At 33.3% G+C, this 14371-nt stretch overlaps 4 protein-coding genes across 7 annotated transcripts; 1 reads left to right on the top strand and 3 right to left on the bottom strand.

Moving 5' to 3' along the window:
* The first annotated feature begins 628 nt into the window (after positions 1-628).
* LOC101203793 (polyadenylate-binding protein 7) lies at positions 629-5472 on the top strand. Of its 2 annotated transcripts, none has more exons than XM_031882011.1 (11): positions 629-928; positions 999-1223; positions 1773-1891; positions 2022-2215; positions 2349-2608; positions 2702-2808; positions 2895-3084; positions 3478-3770; positions 3950-4105; positions 4443-4640; positions 4837-5472. In XM_031882011.1, the coding sequence occupies exons 1-11, from the start codon at positions 742-744 to the stop codon at positions 5026-5028; spliced, it is 2121 nt and encodes a 706-aa protein (XP_031737871.1). In that variant the 5' UTR covers positions 629-741; the 3' UTR covers positions 5029-5472. The 2 variants fall into 2 exon arrangements, with proteins under 2 accessions (XP_031737871.1, XP_004137852.2); XM_004137804.3 differs by having other exon boundaries at positions 4431-4640.
* A 1230-nt stretch (positions 5473-6702) lies between these two features.
* On the bottom strand, positions 6703-9983 carry LOC105434964 (F-box protein CPR1-like). 3 transcript variants are annotated; one of them, XM_031882685.1, is made up of 3 exons: positions 9697-9982; positions 8141-8219; positions 6703-8074 (listed from the first exon to the last, which is right to left on the bottom strand). In XM_031882685.1, the coding sequence occupies exon 3, from the start codon at positions 8043-8045 to the stop codon at positions 6900-6902; it is 1146 nt and encodes a 381-aa protein (XP_031738545.1). In that variant the 5' UTR covers positions 8046-8074; positions 8141-8219; positions 9697-9982; the 3' UTR covers positions 6703-6899. The 3 variants fall into 3 exon arrangements, with proteins under 3 accessions (XP_031738545.1, XP_031738546.1, XP_031738544.1); XM_031882686.1 differs by lacking the exon at positions 8141-8219 and having other exon boundaries at positions 9697-9983; XM_031882684.1 differs by having other exon boundaries at positions 6703-8219.
* Positions 9984-10204: 221 nt separating this feature from the next.
* Positions 10205-11091, bottom strand: LOC116402724 (ribonuclease MC-like). Its single transcript, XM_031882687.1, has 2 exons — positions 10819-11091; positions 10205-10727 (listed from the first exon to the last, which is right to left on the bottom strand). Exons 1-2 carry the CDS (start codon positions 11053-11055, stop codon positions 10314-10316), a joined length of 651 nt encoding a protein of 216 aa, XP_031738547.1. The 5' UTR covers positions 11056-11091; the 3' UTR covers positions 10205-10313.
* Positions 11092-12459: 1368 nt separating this feature from the next.
* Positions 12460-14155, bottom strand: LOC116402723 (F-box protein CPR1-like). The gene is made up of 2 exons (XM_031882683.1): positions 13944-14155; positions 12460-13877 (listed from the first exon to the last, which is right to left on the bottom strand). The coding sequence occupies exon 2, from the start codon at positions 13846-13848 to the stop codon at positions 12661-12663; it is 1188 nt and encodes a 395-aa protein (XP_031738543.1). The 5' UTR covers positions 13849-13877; positions 13944-14155; the 3' UTR covers positions 12460-12660.
* Positions 14156-14371: the final 216 nt, after the last annotated feature.

The raw sequence follows: 14371 nt of genomic DNA, 5'->3' as shown, positions 1-14371 counted from the left end.
TCCAATTCTCGGTAGTTGTATTAAAAAAGTTCATTAACAAAGAAATTTGAATTTTGCGGTCTACTCTTAACTTCAACTTTGTATACCAAATATCACTAACAAACGTATAAATTAGATCCAAATAAGAAGAATAAAAAAAAGATCAAGATAACTTACTTAACAAATTATTAACTTTACTTAAGTTTTTTTGTTTGGCCCAATAAATTAGTAAAAAAGGGTTTATTTTTCACAAATAATGAATTAATTTTTATTAATTGACTTCGTAACCTTTTCCGAAGTGGATTCTTACTTCTTCCCCATCACAAGACAGCCAAAAAAAGAAAAGGAAACGGATAAAAATAGACCTCCCGCCCTCTTGTTTGAAGAATTCTCTATTTTATTACTAATCTCACCCTCTTCCGCCCTCTTGTTTTCTACACATTCCCTCCTATTTTCATGCAACCCTCCGTTGAAATTTCCAAGTACTCTCATTCTTACCGTCTACCTGCTCTACCAGTATACCATTTACTCCAAAACATCAGTATAACCATTCACTTCTAACACGACGCCGTTTAACCACATTAAGAATATTACACTTTTACAATAATAACAACAAAAATTTCACGTTAATTATAATTTCCACGTCAGATTAAAAAGAATCAAGAAATTAGCGAGCGGAAGTTGGATTCCAGTGTGGGATATGGCGCGTGAGCTCGTTTCTATACCGAATCTTTTATAGCTAACGGCTCAAGCACTGGATCCATGCAAAAGCCTCACTCTCCAAATTCCTTCTCTTCTTTCTTTCTTCTTCTTTTTCCTTCTCTCCAATCTCCCGTTCTAGAAACCGAAATTCAATATTCTTCTTCTTCTTTCTCTCTCACTCTCTCCATTTATTCCATAATAATCAACCACACAGATTCTAAAGAAAACCGTCACCACCATTATTCAGGTTTCGTCGTCTGTGGCTTTCTTATTATTATGAAGTTGTTGATGATGATCTGCTTTTCTTTCCATTGCAGGTGTTTGTGTGATTTGCGTTTCAATGGCAGCAGTTTCTCAGCCTACGGCTCATGCCTCTCCGGCTTCCCTCTACGTTGGAGACCTTCATCCTGATGTTACTGATGGACAGCTCTTTGATGCTTTCTCTGGATTCAAGAGCCTTGCCTCTGTTCGTATCTGTAGAGATTCTTCCACTGGACGCTCTCTCTCTTATGGCTACGTCAATTTTATTTCTCCTCAAGATGGTGCGTCTATTCGTTTTTTCTTCTCTTATTCAATTATTTCTCGTCTCATTCTTAAGTATTCCGTACATTTGTTTCGTTCGATTTTTGTTTTTTCTTTTTATTTCTTTCTTGTTTAGAGAAATTATTAAATGACGTACGATCGATTAATAAAAGACTATATGAGTCTTTGGATTATATTCGTTGAGATTCTGATGAATTTATTATTGTTATTATTTAGTTTATTGCAGAAAAGAATGTTTGCTGATCACGGTTTTAGTTAATTTAATTTGTTCTTGTTCTTGATGAGATTTGATAAGAAAAAAAAAGGAAAATAATAGTAATAAAGAGGTTGTTTAACAGCCGGTTAAGGCTTCTGTTATTTCTTTGCTTTCACCAACTTCCTTAATTTTCTGTTTTTTAATAAATTTTTATTCATCATTTTGCTGCTTAATTTGGAAATGGTGGTTTCTGAGATTAGTTCTTGGATGAGTATTTGAATCTCTATAACTGTTGAGTAAATGATCTTGTGACGACTATGTATTTTTGTTCTGTCTGTCTGATTTAAAACAGCAACCAATGCCATAGAGGTAATGAATCACAGTATGCTGAATGGAAGAGCGATTCGAGTCATGTGGTCACGTCGCGATGCTGATGCAAGAAAAAGTGGAATTGGGAACGTGTTTGTTAAGGTTTATGCTGTTTTTACCAGAGAGAATAATTTGGCCTGTAAAATCAATATCACGTTATATGCCTAAAATTGACATTTTAATAATTGTCTTCTTTTGTTCTTTTTCTGGTTAACTTGACTAACCAACACAGAACTTGAGCGATTCAATCAATAGTTTAGGACTTCAAGAGCTATTTAAGAAATTTGGAAATGTTCTGTCCAGCAAAGTTGCCACATCCGATGATGGAAAGAGCAAAGGATATGGCTTTGTTCAATTTGAGTCTGAGGAATCTGCAAATGCTGCCATAGAGTCACTGAATGGATTTACTGTTGGGGATAAGCAGATGTAAATACAGCACTTCTCACTTCATCAGCCATGCAATGAAATAATTAATATACATGAGAATTCACAATTTTTAGTAACTGTTCGATGTTTATTATTTGTATGTGTTAATTTACATTCATAACATGTGTCACAGATATGTTGGAAAGTTTGTCAGGAAAAGTGATCGAGTTTTGGCCAATCCTGATATTAAATATACCAATTTGTACGTGAAAAATCTTGACCCAGAAATTGGGGAAGAGCATTTGCAGGAGAAATTCTCTGAGTTTGGAAAAATTTCCAGCATGATTATTTCAAGGGATGAGAATGGGGTGTCAAGGGGTTTTGGCTTTATCAACTTTGAAAACTCTGATGATGCCAAACGTGCATTGGAAACACTTAATGGATCACAACTTGGTACAAAATACATCTTTTTTTTGTCCCCTTTGTTCTCAACTAGATTATTTAATTTTAACTCAATTAATGTCACTATGGGTCTTTCTTTATCAGGTTCTAAGGTTATCTACATTGCGAGGGCACAAAAGAAGACCGAGCGTGAGGAAGTATTACGTCGACATTATGAAGAGAAATGTAAGGAGCAAGTGTTAAAATACAAGGTACCTTTTAAAACTCGTCCTTTTCATTCTTGGTATAATTATAGTCTCTTTTTTCCTAACAAACAACATGTTCCTATCACACATAGGGATCAAATGTGTATGTGAAGAACATCGATGATGATGTTACTGATGAAGAACTAAGAGAGCGTTTTAGTCAATTTGGCACCATCACTTCGTCAAAACTTATGCGAGATGACAAGGGAATAAACAAAGGGTTTGGATTTGTCTGCTTTTCCAATCCCGATGAAGCTAAAAGAGCTGTGAACACTTTGCAAGGTACATTAGTAGTTGATGAGTGCACAGGAACTACTAATATAATTTTTTTCTTAAACGTTCAATATACGTGTTTAGTTGTGTTGCTCGTGTTCCTGAATTGTTTAAGTTTTGAAGGAAGTTTTCATTTTCTTCCTTACTCGAACTGAAATTTGGTTAGGCAATCTTGTAGAAACTTGAATCCATGGATTTGTAGAATTAAGTAAAGTTTAAGAATGAATGTTCAAGTATGAATTGTTAGATGGAAAAAACTTAAAAATATATTTCACACAGCTTAATTGGCATCTATTTCTTGTTTTATTGTCTACCTATCATATATTTCTTATGTTCTATTGGTTAAGTCTCTGCTAATTGCCTTTCCTTGGACACCGTATACTGAATACTGTATACCCATAGGATGCATGTTTCACGGGAAGCCGCTCTATTTGGCAATAGCACAAAGAAAAGAGGATAGACAAATGCAATTGAAGCTTCAGTTTGCTCAACGGCTGGCAGGGATACCAGGACCGTCAACTACAATTTTTCCTGGTGGTTACCCACCTTATTACTACCCAGCACCTGGTGTTGTTCCACCTGTAGCATCTCGTCCAGGTCTGATGTTTCAGCCTTTAGGTATGAGGCCTGGGTGGAGACCTAACACGTATACATCTCCTGCACGACCTGGCTTTCAACCTTCACCACTACCTATTGTAAGTTAAAACTTTTCTTGGATTGAACCTATATGTCGGTTTTTTTGTAAGCCATTTTGTAAGCCATTTTTTGTAAGCCATTTTAAAAAAAAAATTAAGCATTCTTTCTTCATTTTGTCTTTTCAGCAAGAGTGGAATTATTATTATGATTCTTAGAATCTCTAACGTTTACTCCACAGATACCGACTGCTTCGAGGCAACCCAGACAGAACAGAGGCAAAATGAATGGACCAATTCTTTCTCATCAGAATGGAGTCCAATCTGTCTCATATATGCAAAATTCACAAGATGCCAATCAGTCAGTAGTTACTGCAAAATCATCCAGCAATCAGCAGGTAAACTGTTTTGGTCTTTCTACGAATTATTCACTTGCCTTCTTATGCCCTCGTTTTTGTCCCATTATTCTGATTTTTAGAGTGGGATAGACTTTATCGGAATGGTTTCTATGGTAATCTATTTTTTCTTATCTGTTGGGATCTTTTCAATTTTAACCATTCTAGGGATCTTTTCAATTTTAACCATTCTAGAATCACTCTCAAACATATGCTTGTTAGAATCATTACCAAACATGTCCTTAATCAGTCATTGGCCACTCTAAGGTGTTATATTCATATGGTGTGTTCTACTGTAAAATATGATTTTCTGAGGTTTCTGTTGTAGTGGACCGGACAGGTTAAGTATGTCCCAAATGCTCGCTCATGTGAAACGAACAAAACTTCTGGAGCCTCAGCTGCTGCTGCTGCTTTTAATTCTGTTGGAGATGTCTCTCAGGGGTCACAAATACTGAGCAGCATGCTTGCTTCCTCTCCCCCAGACCAACAGAAACAGATCCTTGGGGAGCATCTTTACCCCTTAGTCCAAAAGCGCAAGGTACAACTGATTGTGACCATATTACTTAGAGCATGTTTGCTTTTTAGGAGCGATTAAGAAATGATTGTGCCAAAGTTCACAATTAATTTGCATGCCCTGCTTAGGATACTGGATGATTCTATAGTCACCACACACACACCAACGCTAGAAAATAAGGTAAGGATTGATTGCTGAGAATTAGAAATGACACTTGCAGCCGGACCTTGCTGCGAAAATTACGGGCATGCTTCTGGAGATGGACAACTCGGAATTGCTACTCCTGTTAGAGTCACCTGAATCTCTGGCTGCCAAGGTTGAAGAAGCAGTGCAGGTGCTTAAGATCTCAAAGACTAAGCTCTCCAACCAAGACACACTCAGTTTCTTACCAGCTGAGCTTGCAGTTAACTGAAAAGGAAGCAAAACTCTCTTCCAACTCATCAAATTCACTTCCTCAGCGAATTTTTGGTAATTCATTCCTTAACTCGAAGTCCTGTGAGAGTATAATTTTTCGGTACCGAACATCAGTCAGCTGGCAAGGCCAATCAACCATCTCTAGTTTCTGGCCTGGAAGATTGTTCTACTTTCCAGATTTTGCAGTCATCTTCTTTTTCCATCTTATGTTGAGGAACACTTCAATCTTCTTCCATTTTGCTTAGAAACTACTAACCTTTTACTAGTCTCTTGGTAGTACCTTTTCTTTCGTCAGGGTCAGGATGGATGGCTTGTTTGGAACTTGGATTTGTTGAATGCTGTTTTCTAATTTTGATTGATAAAATTGTAGAAAGCATTTTTGATTTGTTTTTAGACTTGATAACTTCAATAATTCTAGTTTATTCTGTTTAGAATTTTAAAATAATGCATGACAAAGTTCTATTCACTAAAGTTGCGTTTTTAGGAAATCCCTCAGCTCAAACTCTAAATGTTTTTAGGGGAAAAAATGTTTTAGGCTCTCTATTCTAATAAAACAAATTGTATTTTTTAAAAGTTCTTTTTTAATGTGCTTAATTGGAATATTATAACGAATAAACAAAGTGCTTAATTGGAATTCCTTGGAGAAAAACGTTTTTTTTTATAATTACTTTTATATGTTTGGTTTTTTATTTATTAAAAATGTTTAAATTAATATTTTCAAGGTCAGTCGATGACAATCCGATCGAGTTGATCGTCAATAGAATTATCGAAAATGATAAAAATGACAGTAATAATTGGCCTGCAACGACCATCATATGTAGTATTTGAAAGTTGATGGACAAACTTTCTAAATTAAATTAAGAAAAAATAAAAAGCAATTCACAGATTTGAATAATGTTTGTCATTCAAACTCATGGAAAAGTTAGGAGGAAGCACAAGCTTCCAGAGTATAAAAAACAATGAATGGACTACAAAATAGGTTGTCAAACAATATATGTATTTTTTTTTACATTTTTCTTCCAAAGTGCAAATGAAAAATTAATGCAAAAGTGACATTATTCATTATTGTTAAAAAATCAGAGGCCAACGAAAAAAATAATATATATACTTATTAAAAAATATATTTTTTAATTAAAATAATTTTGAAATAATATTAACAAGTGAATTATAAGAATTTTGTAACAATCAATGATTGGTAACTACGTAGCATATAAGAATTCCCAATTGATATTCATATTTGGGTATAAGAATTTTCAATTTATATTCATATTTTATTTCTTTTCCTTAAAAAGCTTTGTTTCCAAGGATTTTAAAACAGAATTATCTAATTTGTAACATTAAATACATTTCAATATTAACAATAATATGTGTATTCAATATAGACTAATATTAATATATGATAATAACGAAACTGATTTATAGGTTGTGATATAATATAATTAAGGATTTCTTAAAAATGCCAACACTGACAAAATAAGCAAACTGATATTATTAGCAACCATAAAAATAGTAATTATATTGTATATATATTTTTAATGAAAAAACTAATTATTAATATGCATTTAAATTCATTATGCTAATTCTATTTAAATTATTGTGTTTACAATCCATCATTATTCATTTGTTATTTTTGTTGACTTAATTTGTTAATATTTCAACAAAAATTGAAAAAGAAATAAGTTTTGTTATGTATTAAATCTATACATTAAAAATAAACATTATACTCTAAAAGCAATACAATTTTACTGTGTGAAAGCTAAGTAACAAAATCTAAACATTAATTAAAATAATTTGAAAAATACTAAAACTCATATCACTCAAAGAACATACATCAAACAATATGACTTACAATAGTAAAACCCGAAAATACTAAAAATCGTAATTGATCATATCTCTTCCCCCTTCCACCGGTAACAAACTCTCAATAAAAAGATCATGAGCTTCAAATCTGTGAGGTTTTGCATAAGTTACATCCCCTTCTATTGGAAGCTTTTTGAATAGTTGAGTTGCCGTGTTATACATAATCACATGTCCTTCACTGGACTCCATTAACAGTTCTTCACAACTTACAAACAACAATGGATGCTCAACTCCAAAAGGAGGGTCAATGGTCAATAGCTTCGACCACGAAACAACACTAGATTCATCCTTCTCCATCTCCCAAATGTCAATATTTGTCTCATTACTTTCAAATGGATAGACAAAAAGGATAATGGATTTATTCAAAACCCTTAAACTTATTTTATGCTTTGTGTCATTGAAGCTCTCCGGTAGTGAAATTTTACCAAAAATCTCTTCACTCATGTCAAATGTTATAATAGAGTCCACTTCGTTAATCCTTGGTTCACCATATCCCCACCAATAAAATATTCCTTCGTGACACATATCAAATGAAGGTATAAATCTCGCATTGCCACACAAATCAGGAGCTTCAATTTCTCTCCATTTATCTTTGCTCAAATCATAAATTTCCACTCTCATACTGGATTTTGCTTGTCCTCGACAACTCACAATTCTAACAACTTTGAAATCGCTAGATTTTGCATCATACCCAAATCCGATAGTAAATGGTATTGCAGAGTAATAATCAGGATCGTCATGATGGCAACCACGAAAGATAAGAATCGATGGCGGAAGTTTATGAAACTGTCTGGTCATAGGATTAACAAGGAACGCATCGTCACAATCGGAAAGACAAACTAAGCCGTGAGAATGGCCACAAAGTTCTAAAAGTGGATCGATCTCTTGGAATGTCAAATTGATGTCCATAATAGACACAGATCCATTGAGAGAGAATTTGAGGATGGAGAACACAAGTTCTTGTTTGCCAGAGTGGTTGGTGAGGGCACGTTTGATGAGGACATGTTTATGGGGAAAAGAATCTAAGAGATGTTTTGTTACAAATTTAGGATGGTTGATAAGATGATACCAGGATTTGCAAACAGACTTGAATCGAAGAAGAGATTGTGGTGGAAGCTTGGATAGAATTTGAATCACAACATCAGAAACCACCATTATTGTTATGTTTACGATGAAAATACTAACTGTAAGAGAAAAGAGCAAAAATTAAAATCAATAGAAAAGAATAGAGTGTAAATGTGAAGTTTTACCGTGAAGAATGGTGAGGCTTGCAAATAATGGAGTGCGGTGGAGATTGGAGATCAATCTACCGTTGTTTCAAACAAGAACCTGAGGGAGGAAATGGAGAAGATGATAGATGTCTTTAGGGTTTTTCCTTTTTCCATATTTGGTTTCTGAGTTGGGTTGCCATATCGGGTGACAAAGGGAAATGACCAATTAAAACGTTTCATTTCAAAAAATCACAAAAATGACAAATCGTTTTTAGGGTTGTTTATTTTCATATTTGGTTTCTTAGTTGGGCTTCCATATATTATCTAAAGGGTTTTTTGGTTTTTCATTTTCATATTTGGTTTCTTAGTTGGGCTTCCATGTATTTATCTAAAGGGTTTTTTGGTTTTTCATTTTCATATTTGGTTTCTTAGTTGGGCAGCCATATTCGGCTGAATGGCTTTTCTGATTGATTTTCTAATTTGTTGTGTTATTTAATTTTGTAGGAGTTGCTAGATGATGTTGAGCCACCATTAGAAGATGCACGGAGATACTCGCAAAACAATAGTTAACACTTAATAACTTGAACTCAACAATCAAAGAACAAGGGCAGTATTATATGTATGTAGATAAGTAGAACTAAGAATGAAAAATATTTTAGCAGCAAAAATCATACACAAATGCAAGAAGCTAGATCGTTAAGGGAGTTGAGAGTTCTAACATGTTGAGGTTTTATACACCAAATTTGAAAAGAAAATTTATATATATCTACGACTTTTTATCCTAATAATCGAATTTAATATACTTTATTACTAATAGTCTAAATTTGCTCCATCTGTTTTTTAAAATGGTGTTTTAGTTAGTAGAAATTTCATTAAATTATTTGGAAAAAAGCGAAAAACAATGAAATATTCACGAACCATAAAAATGTATCAAAGTTCTGCAAGGATGCAATGAAAACATCAGGCATCAACTGGCAAGTACATAAACATCTATTGGGTGGTCAAAATCAGTCCAAATTCAAAGCAAAGGAAGAGAAACCTGAAGCGGGAGCTGGAGCACAAAAGAATATATGAAAACTTGGAGCACAGAAGAATATTATATCTTCATAGCCCTAAGCTGATTCAGTAGAAATTGGATCCATTTGCCCAAATTTGATCTACAACATCTTTTCTCCAACTAACTCACATCTAACCCAATTATATTAACTCACATCTAACCCAATTATATTAACTCACATCTAACCCAATTATATTAGTCTATAAGTTATTGCAAACTCCATGTATCTACAGAAGTCATTGATTCATGGGTCAAAAGTCATCGATTCATGAGTATGAGAACAGAGAAAAAAAAAAAACACATTTCACAAAATTTCAACAAGAAACACAATACTCATCTACTAGGAGACATCATACCTCACACGAAGATTGATAATTTATTTGGAACAGATTCAAAATGTGGTGGGGTGCATATTAGGGTTGTGGTTTTAAAGAGTGGTACATGCGAGATCATAGAGGTGCCAATTAAGACTTAAAATGTTGCAGTTTTGAAAGGGAAAAATCGGAAAGTATATATGGAGAAATCAAAGAGAGTATACCTCTGTCTCCAGTGTGATGACTACGAAGGGGTGAGAGAGACTGATGGATGAGGAGGGAAACTAGAAGGACGATGGGCGAGACGCGGGCATTCGTTGCAGCGGTGGTGGAGAACGATGAGTGGGTTTATGTGTTGTATAAAGAAGGAGGGAGAAGAACCCAAAACAACAGAGAAAACGACGTTGGTACAAAGCAATAGAGATTAGAGACAGAGAGGAAAGGGAGAGGGAGAAGGAAGGAGAGAAGCGTTCTTTTCTTTTCTTTTCTTTTCTTTTCTAATCTAATGCTGAACCCCAACCCGAACCGAACCTTCCGGGTGAGTGATAATTATGGTTTATGAATAAATCCAAACCGAAGCGAAAATGACAATATTATCCTCAACAAACTTCTTTGTGGAGAACATATTTCCGCCAAAATTTACAAAGTAAACACTCGAAAGAGAGTGTTAATATCAATATCAATATTCATTAAGTAAACACCAGAAACAGATAAGGTCTTATTAATATTTGTTTCTCTCAAGTTACCAAAAACCAACATCCCATCATAATAATACGAAAATGTTATTTATTATTTTTTAGTATATAATAGTTTGTTTTTAAGTACATCCTAAACCAACTTTCTACCATACAATTGATTTTGCACAAGTGCTACTAACAAATGTAGGGCAGTCGATGAGGGTAGCACCATCTTTTTCCAAACACAGTACAATTTCATTCAACTGCGACTTGCCCGTTTTAACATTTTTGTAGCAGCGGATGCCAGGATACTTTTTGGTTGTCCTTTGAATAGGGGTCATGATGTTTTGGATTCCAATGTTTTGGGAGGTTTGAGGGTTGAGCCCGGCAGCCTTTAAGATGGCCAACACATCAAATTTTTGTAGAAGATTCAAAGACATTTGAAAATATTGAAATAAGCTAAAAGGAGGATCTGAACATTTTCCATGAAAATTCCATTCATGAGTCCAAAATTCATTGTTCATCCCACCTTTTAAATCTGGCCAAGATATATTCAGTTGTCTTTCAAGTAATAAAACCTAAAATTAAAGCATGTTACAACGTTATATTAGTTAAAATGTTAAAGATAGATTAAAAAGAACACATACAAATATTAAAGAAGATGGAAACCTTGGTATATTTCGTTATTGATTGACAAAGAAGATGAGCATTACTGTGATTACTTGGCCACAAGCCATGAATAGTGAACTTGGCTTGAGGCGGAGTATGACATGGAGAGACACGAGCGCCAGTATTACATACATTCGGCCCCCACTGTTCCACGAATTGGAAGAACTCAAATGGAACGCCGCCATTAACGAACACCACCAAACTCAAAAAGTAAATAATTAAAATAGATTGAGTCATTGAGAATTGATAGAAGAGAACAAAACAATGAGATAGAAGAAGGTGAACGGAATGAAGAAAACAAGGGTATATATAGACTTATGATGTGTCACTTATACCAAAAATTGTAGAAGTGCTTTTAGAGAAGTGATTCTAATAATGTCGAAGGTAAAACAAATATTAAACTTGAAGAATTGATATTACATCCATTTGTATGTATAATGGATTTTAAAATAGTGTGATTAAGGAAAAAAATATACATTTTGGAAAGTGCAAAACTAAAACAACACGTTATTTCACATCAATAAAACCTAAATAGAAAACAATATGATATTTTATATTATGACCAAATCAATTATTCGTTTTTTAATAAATTCATTCTATGACGTATAACAGCAAGATTCAATAAATAGTAATCATATAACGACGTATAACCTTAGGATTCAATAGATAGTAATGATATGTGATGTTTGTGGGTGAGGATTAAAATTGGAATGGGAAGAGATTAGAGAGAGTTTTGAATGATAATACTGAAACAAGTAGAAAAGAAAAATAAAATAGAAGAATAGAAAAGGAGCTTTTATAAAAAAGAAATATTATAATGAATAAACAAAGTGGGTAAATGAGAATTGAAGGTGCATATGAAAAAATTAATGCAAAAGTGACATTAATCATTATTGTTAAAAAATGAGAGGCAAACGAAAACAAAATAATATATATAGTAACATATTTTTCTTAATGAAAAATAATTTTGTAATAATATTAATAAGTGTTGTAATAACCAATACTACGAGAATAAAAAATATGATATTTGTAATAGCCATATAATGATTGTATAGCTGACAATTATTTGTATATACCTAACATATAACATTTTTCATTATATCTTCGTGTTTGATTTTTTTTCTTCGAAAAGAAAAACAATAGGTGGGATACATTTCAACATTAATAATAAGTGATTTCTTTTTCTTGAAAACAAAACTATAATATTGTATAGCTAACAATGATTTGTAACTACATGACCTATAAGAATTGGGATTTCACAAGAGAATGATCTCATTTGTAACATGAAATACATCTCAATATTATCAATAATATGAGTAATACACTATTTAAAAATATAGACTATTATTAATATATAATAATAATCAAATTGGTTCATATGTTATGATATAAATTAAGGATTTCTTAAAAATGCCACCAACAACCAAATAAGCAAACTAATATTATTATTAGCTAACCATAAAAATAGTAATTATATTATATTTTCTATATTTTACAAAAACTAACTATTAATATGGATTTAAATTCATTATGCTAATTCTATTCAAATTATTGGGTTTAGGATCAATCGTTATTCATTTGTTAATTTTTTGTAACTTAATTTGTTAATATTTCAACAAAAATTGAAAAAAGAAAAGATGGTTTTATAAATAAGTTTTGAATTTCTTAAAAACAAACATTCCACCCCAAAAGCAATACAAGTTTATTGTGTGAAAGCTAAGCAACAAACGTCATTTACTCCATCTAAACATTAATTAAAATAGTTTGGAAAATACTAAAACCCATATCAATCAAACAACATACATCAAACAATATGACTTACAATAGTAAAACTCGAAAATACTAAAAATCATAATTGATTATATCTTTTCCTCCTTCCACTGATACCAAACTCTTAATGAAAAGATCGTGAGCTTCAAATCTGTGAGGTTTTACATAAGTTACATCTCCTTCTATTGGAAGCTTTTTGAACTGCTGAGTTTTATTATTATACATAATCACATGTCCTTCACTGGACTCCATTAACATTTCTTCACAGCTTACAAACAACAATGGATGCTCAACTCCAAAAGGAGGGTCAATCGTCAATAGCTTCGACCACGAAACAACGCCAAATTCATCCTTCTCCATCTCCCAAATGTCAATATTTGTCTCATCGGTTCCAACAATTGTCTCAAAGATTCCAATATTTGTCTCATTACTTTTATATGGATAAACAAAAAGAACTATGGATTTATTCAAAACCCTTAATACTATTTTATGCTTTTTGTCATCATAGCTCTCCGGTAATGAAACTTTACCAAAAATCTCTTCACTCATGTCAAATGTTATAATATGGTCCCTTTCCGAAATCCTTGGTTCACCGTATCCCCACCAATAAAATATTCCTTCGTGATACATATCAAATGTACATGTGCATGCAGCACTGCCACAAATCTCAGGAGCTCCAATTTCTCTCCATTTATCTCTGCTCAAATCATAAATTTCCACTCTCATCCTGGCTTCTGATTGTCCTCGACAACTCACAATTCTAACAACTTTGAAATCGCTAGATTTTGCATCATACCCGAATCCGATAGTAAATGGTATTGCAGAGTAATGATCAGGATCGTCATGATGGCAACCACGAAAGATAAGAATCGATGGCGGAAGTTTATGAAACTGTCTGGTCATAGGATTAACAAGAAACACTTCGTCACAATCGGAAAGACAAACTAAGCCGTGAGAATGGCCACAAAGTTCTAAAAGTGGATCGATCTCTTGGAATGTCAAATTGATGTCCATAATAGACACAGATCCATTGAGAGAGAATTTGAGGATGGAGAACACAAGTTCTTGTTTGCCAGAGTGGTTGGTGAGGGCACGTTTGATGAGGACATGTTTATGGGGAAAAGAATCTAAGAGATGTTTTCTTACAAATTTAGGATGGTTGATAAGATGATACCAGGATTTGCAAACAGACTTGAATCGGAGAAGAGATTGTGGTGGAAGCTTGGATAGAATTTGAATCACAACATCAGAGACCACCATTATTGTTATGTTTACGATGAAAATACTAACTGTAAGAGAAAAGAGCAAAAATTAAAATCAATAGAAAAGAATAGAGTGTAAATGTGAAGTTTTACCGTGAAGAATGGTGAGGCTTGCAAAGAATGGAGTGCGGTGGAGATTGGAGATCAATCTACCGTTGTTTCAAACAAGAACCTGAGGGAGGAAATGGAGAAGATGATAGATGTCTTTAGGGTTTTTCCTTTTTCCATATTTGGTTTCTGAGTTGGGTTGCCATATCGGGTGACAAAGGGAAATGACCAATTAAAACGTTTCATTTCAAAAAATCACAAAATTTCCAAATCGTTTTTAGGGTTTTTTATTTTCATATTTGGTTTCTTAGTTGGGCTTCCATATATTGTCTAAAGGGTTTTTTGTTTTTTCATTTTCATATTTGGTTTCTTAGTTGGGCTTCCATGTATTTATCTAAAGGCCTTTTTGGTTTTTCATTTTCATATTTGGTTTCTTAGTTGGGATGCCATATTCGGCTACTAGATGATGTTGA

This window comes from Cucumis sativus, chromosome 3 (assembly GCF_000004075.3).
Source record: "Cucumis sativus cultivar 9930 chromosome 3, Cucumber_9930_V3, whole genome shotgun sequence".
NCBI lineage: Eukaryota > Viridiplantae > Streptophyta > Magnoliopsida > Cucurbitales > Cucurbitaceae > Cucumis > Cucumis sativus.
Note: the sequence above shows the minus strand (reverse complement) of the source record. Positions and strands in the feature narration are given on the sequence as shown.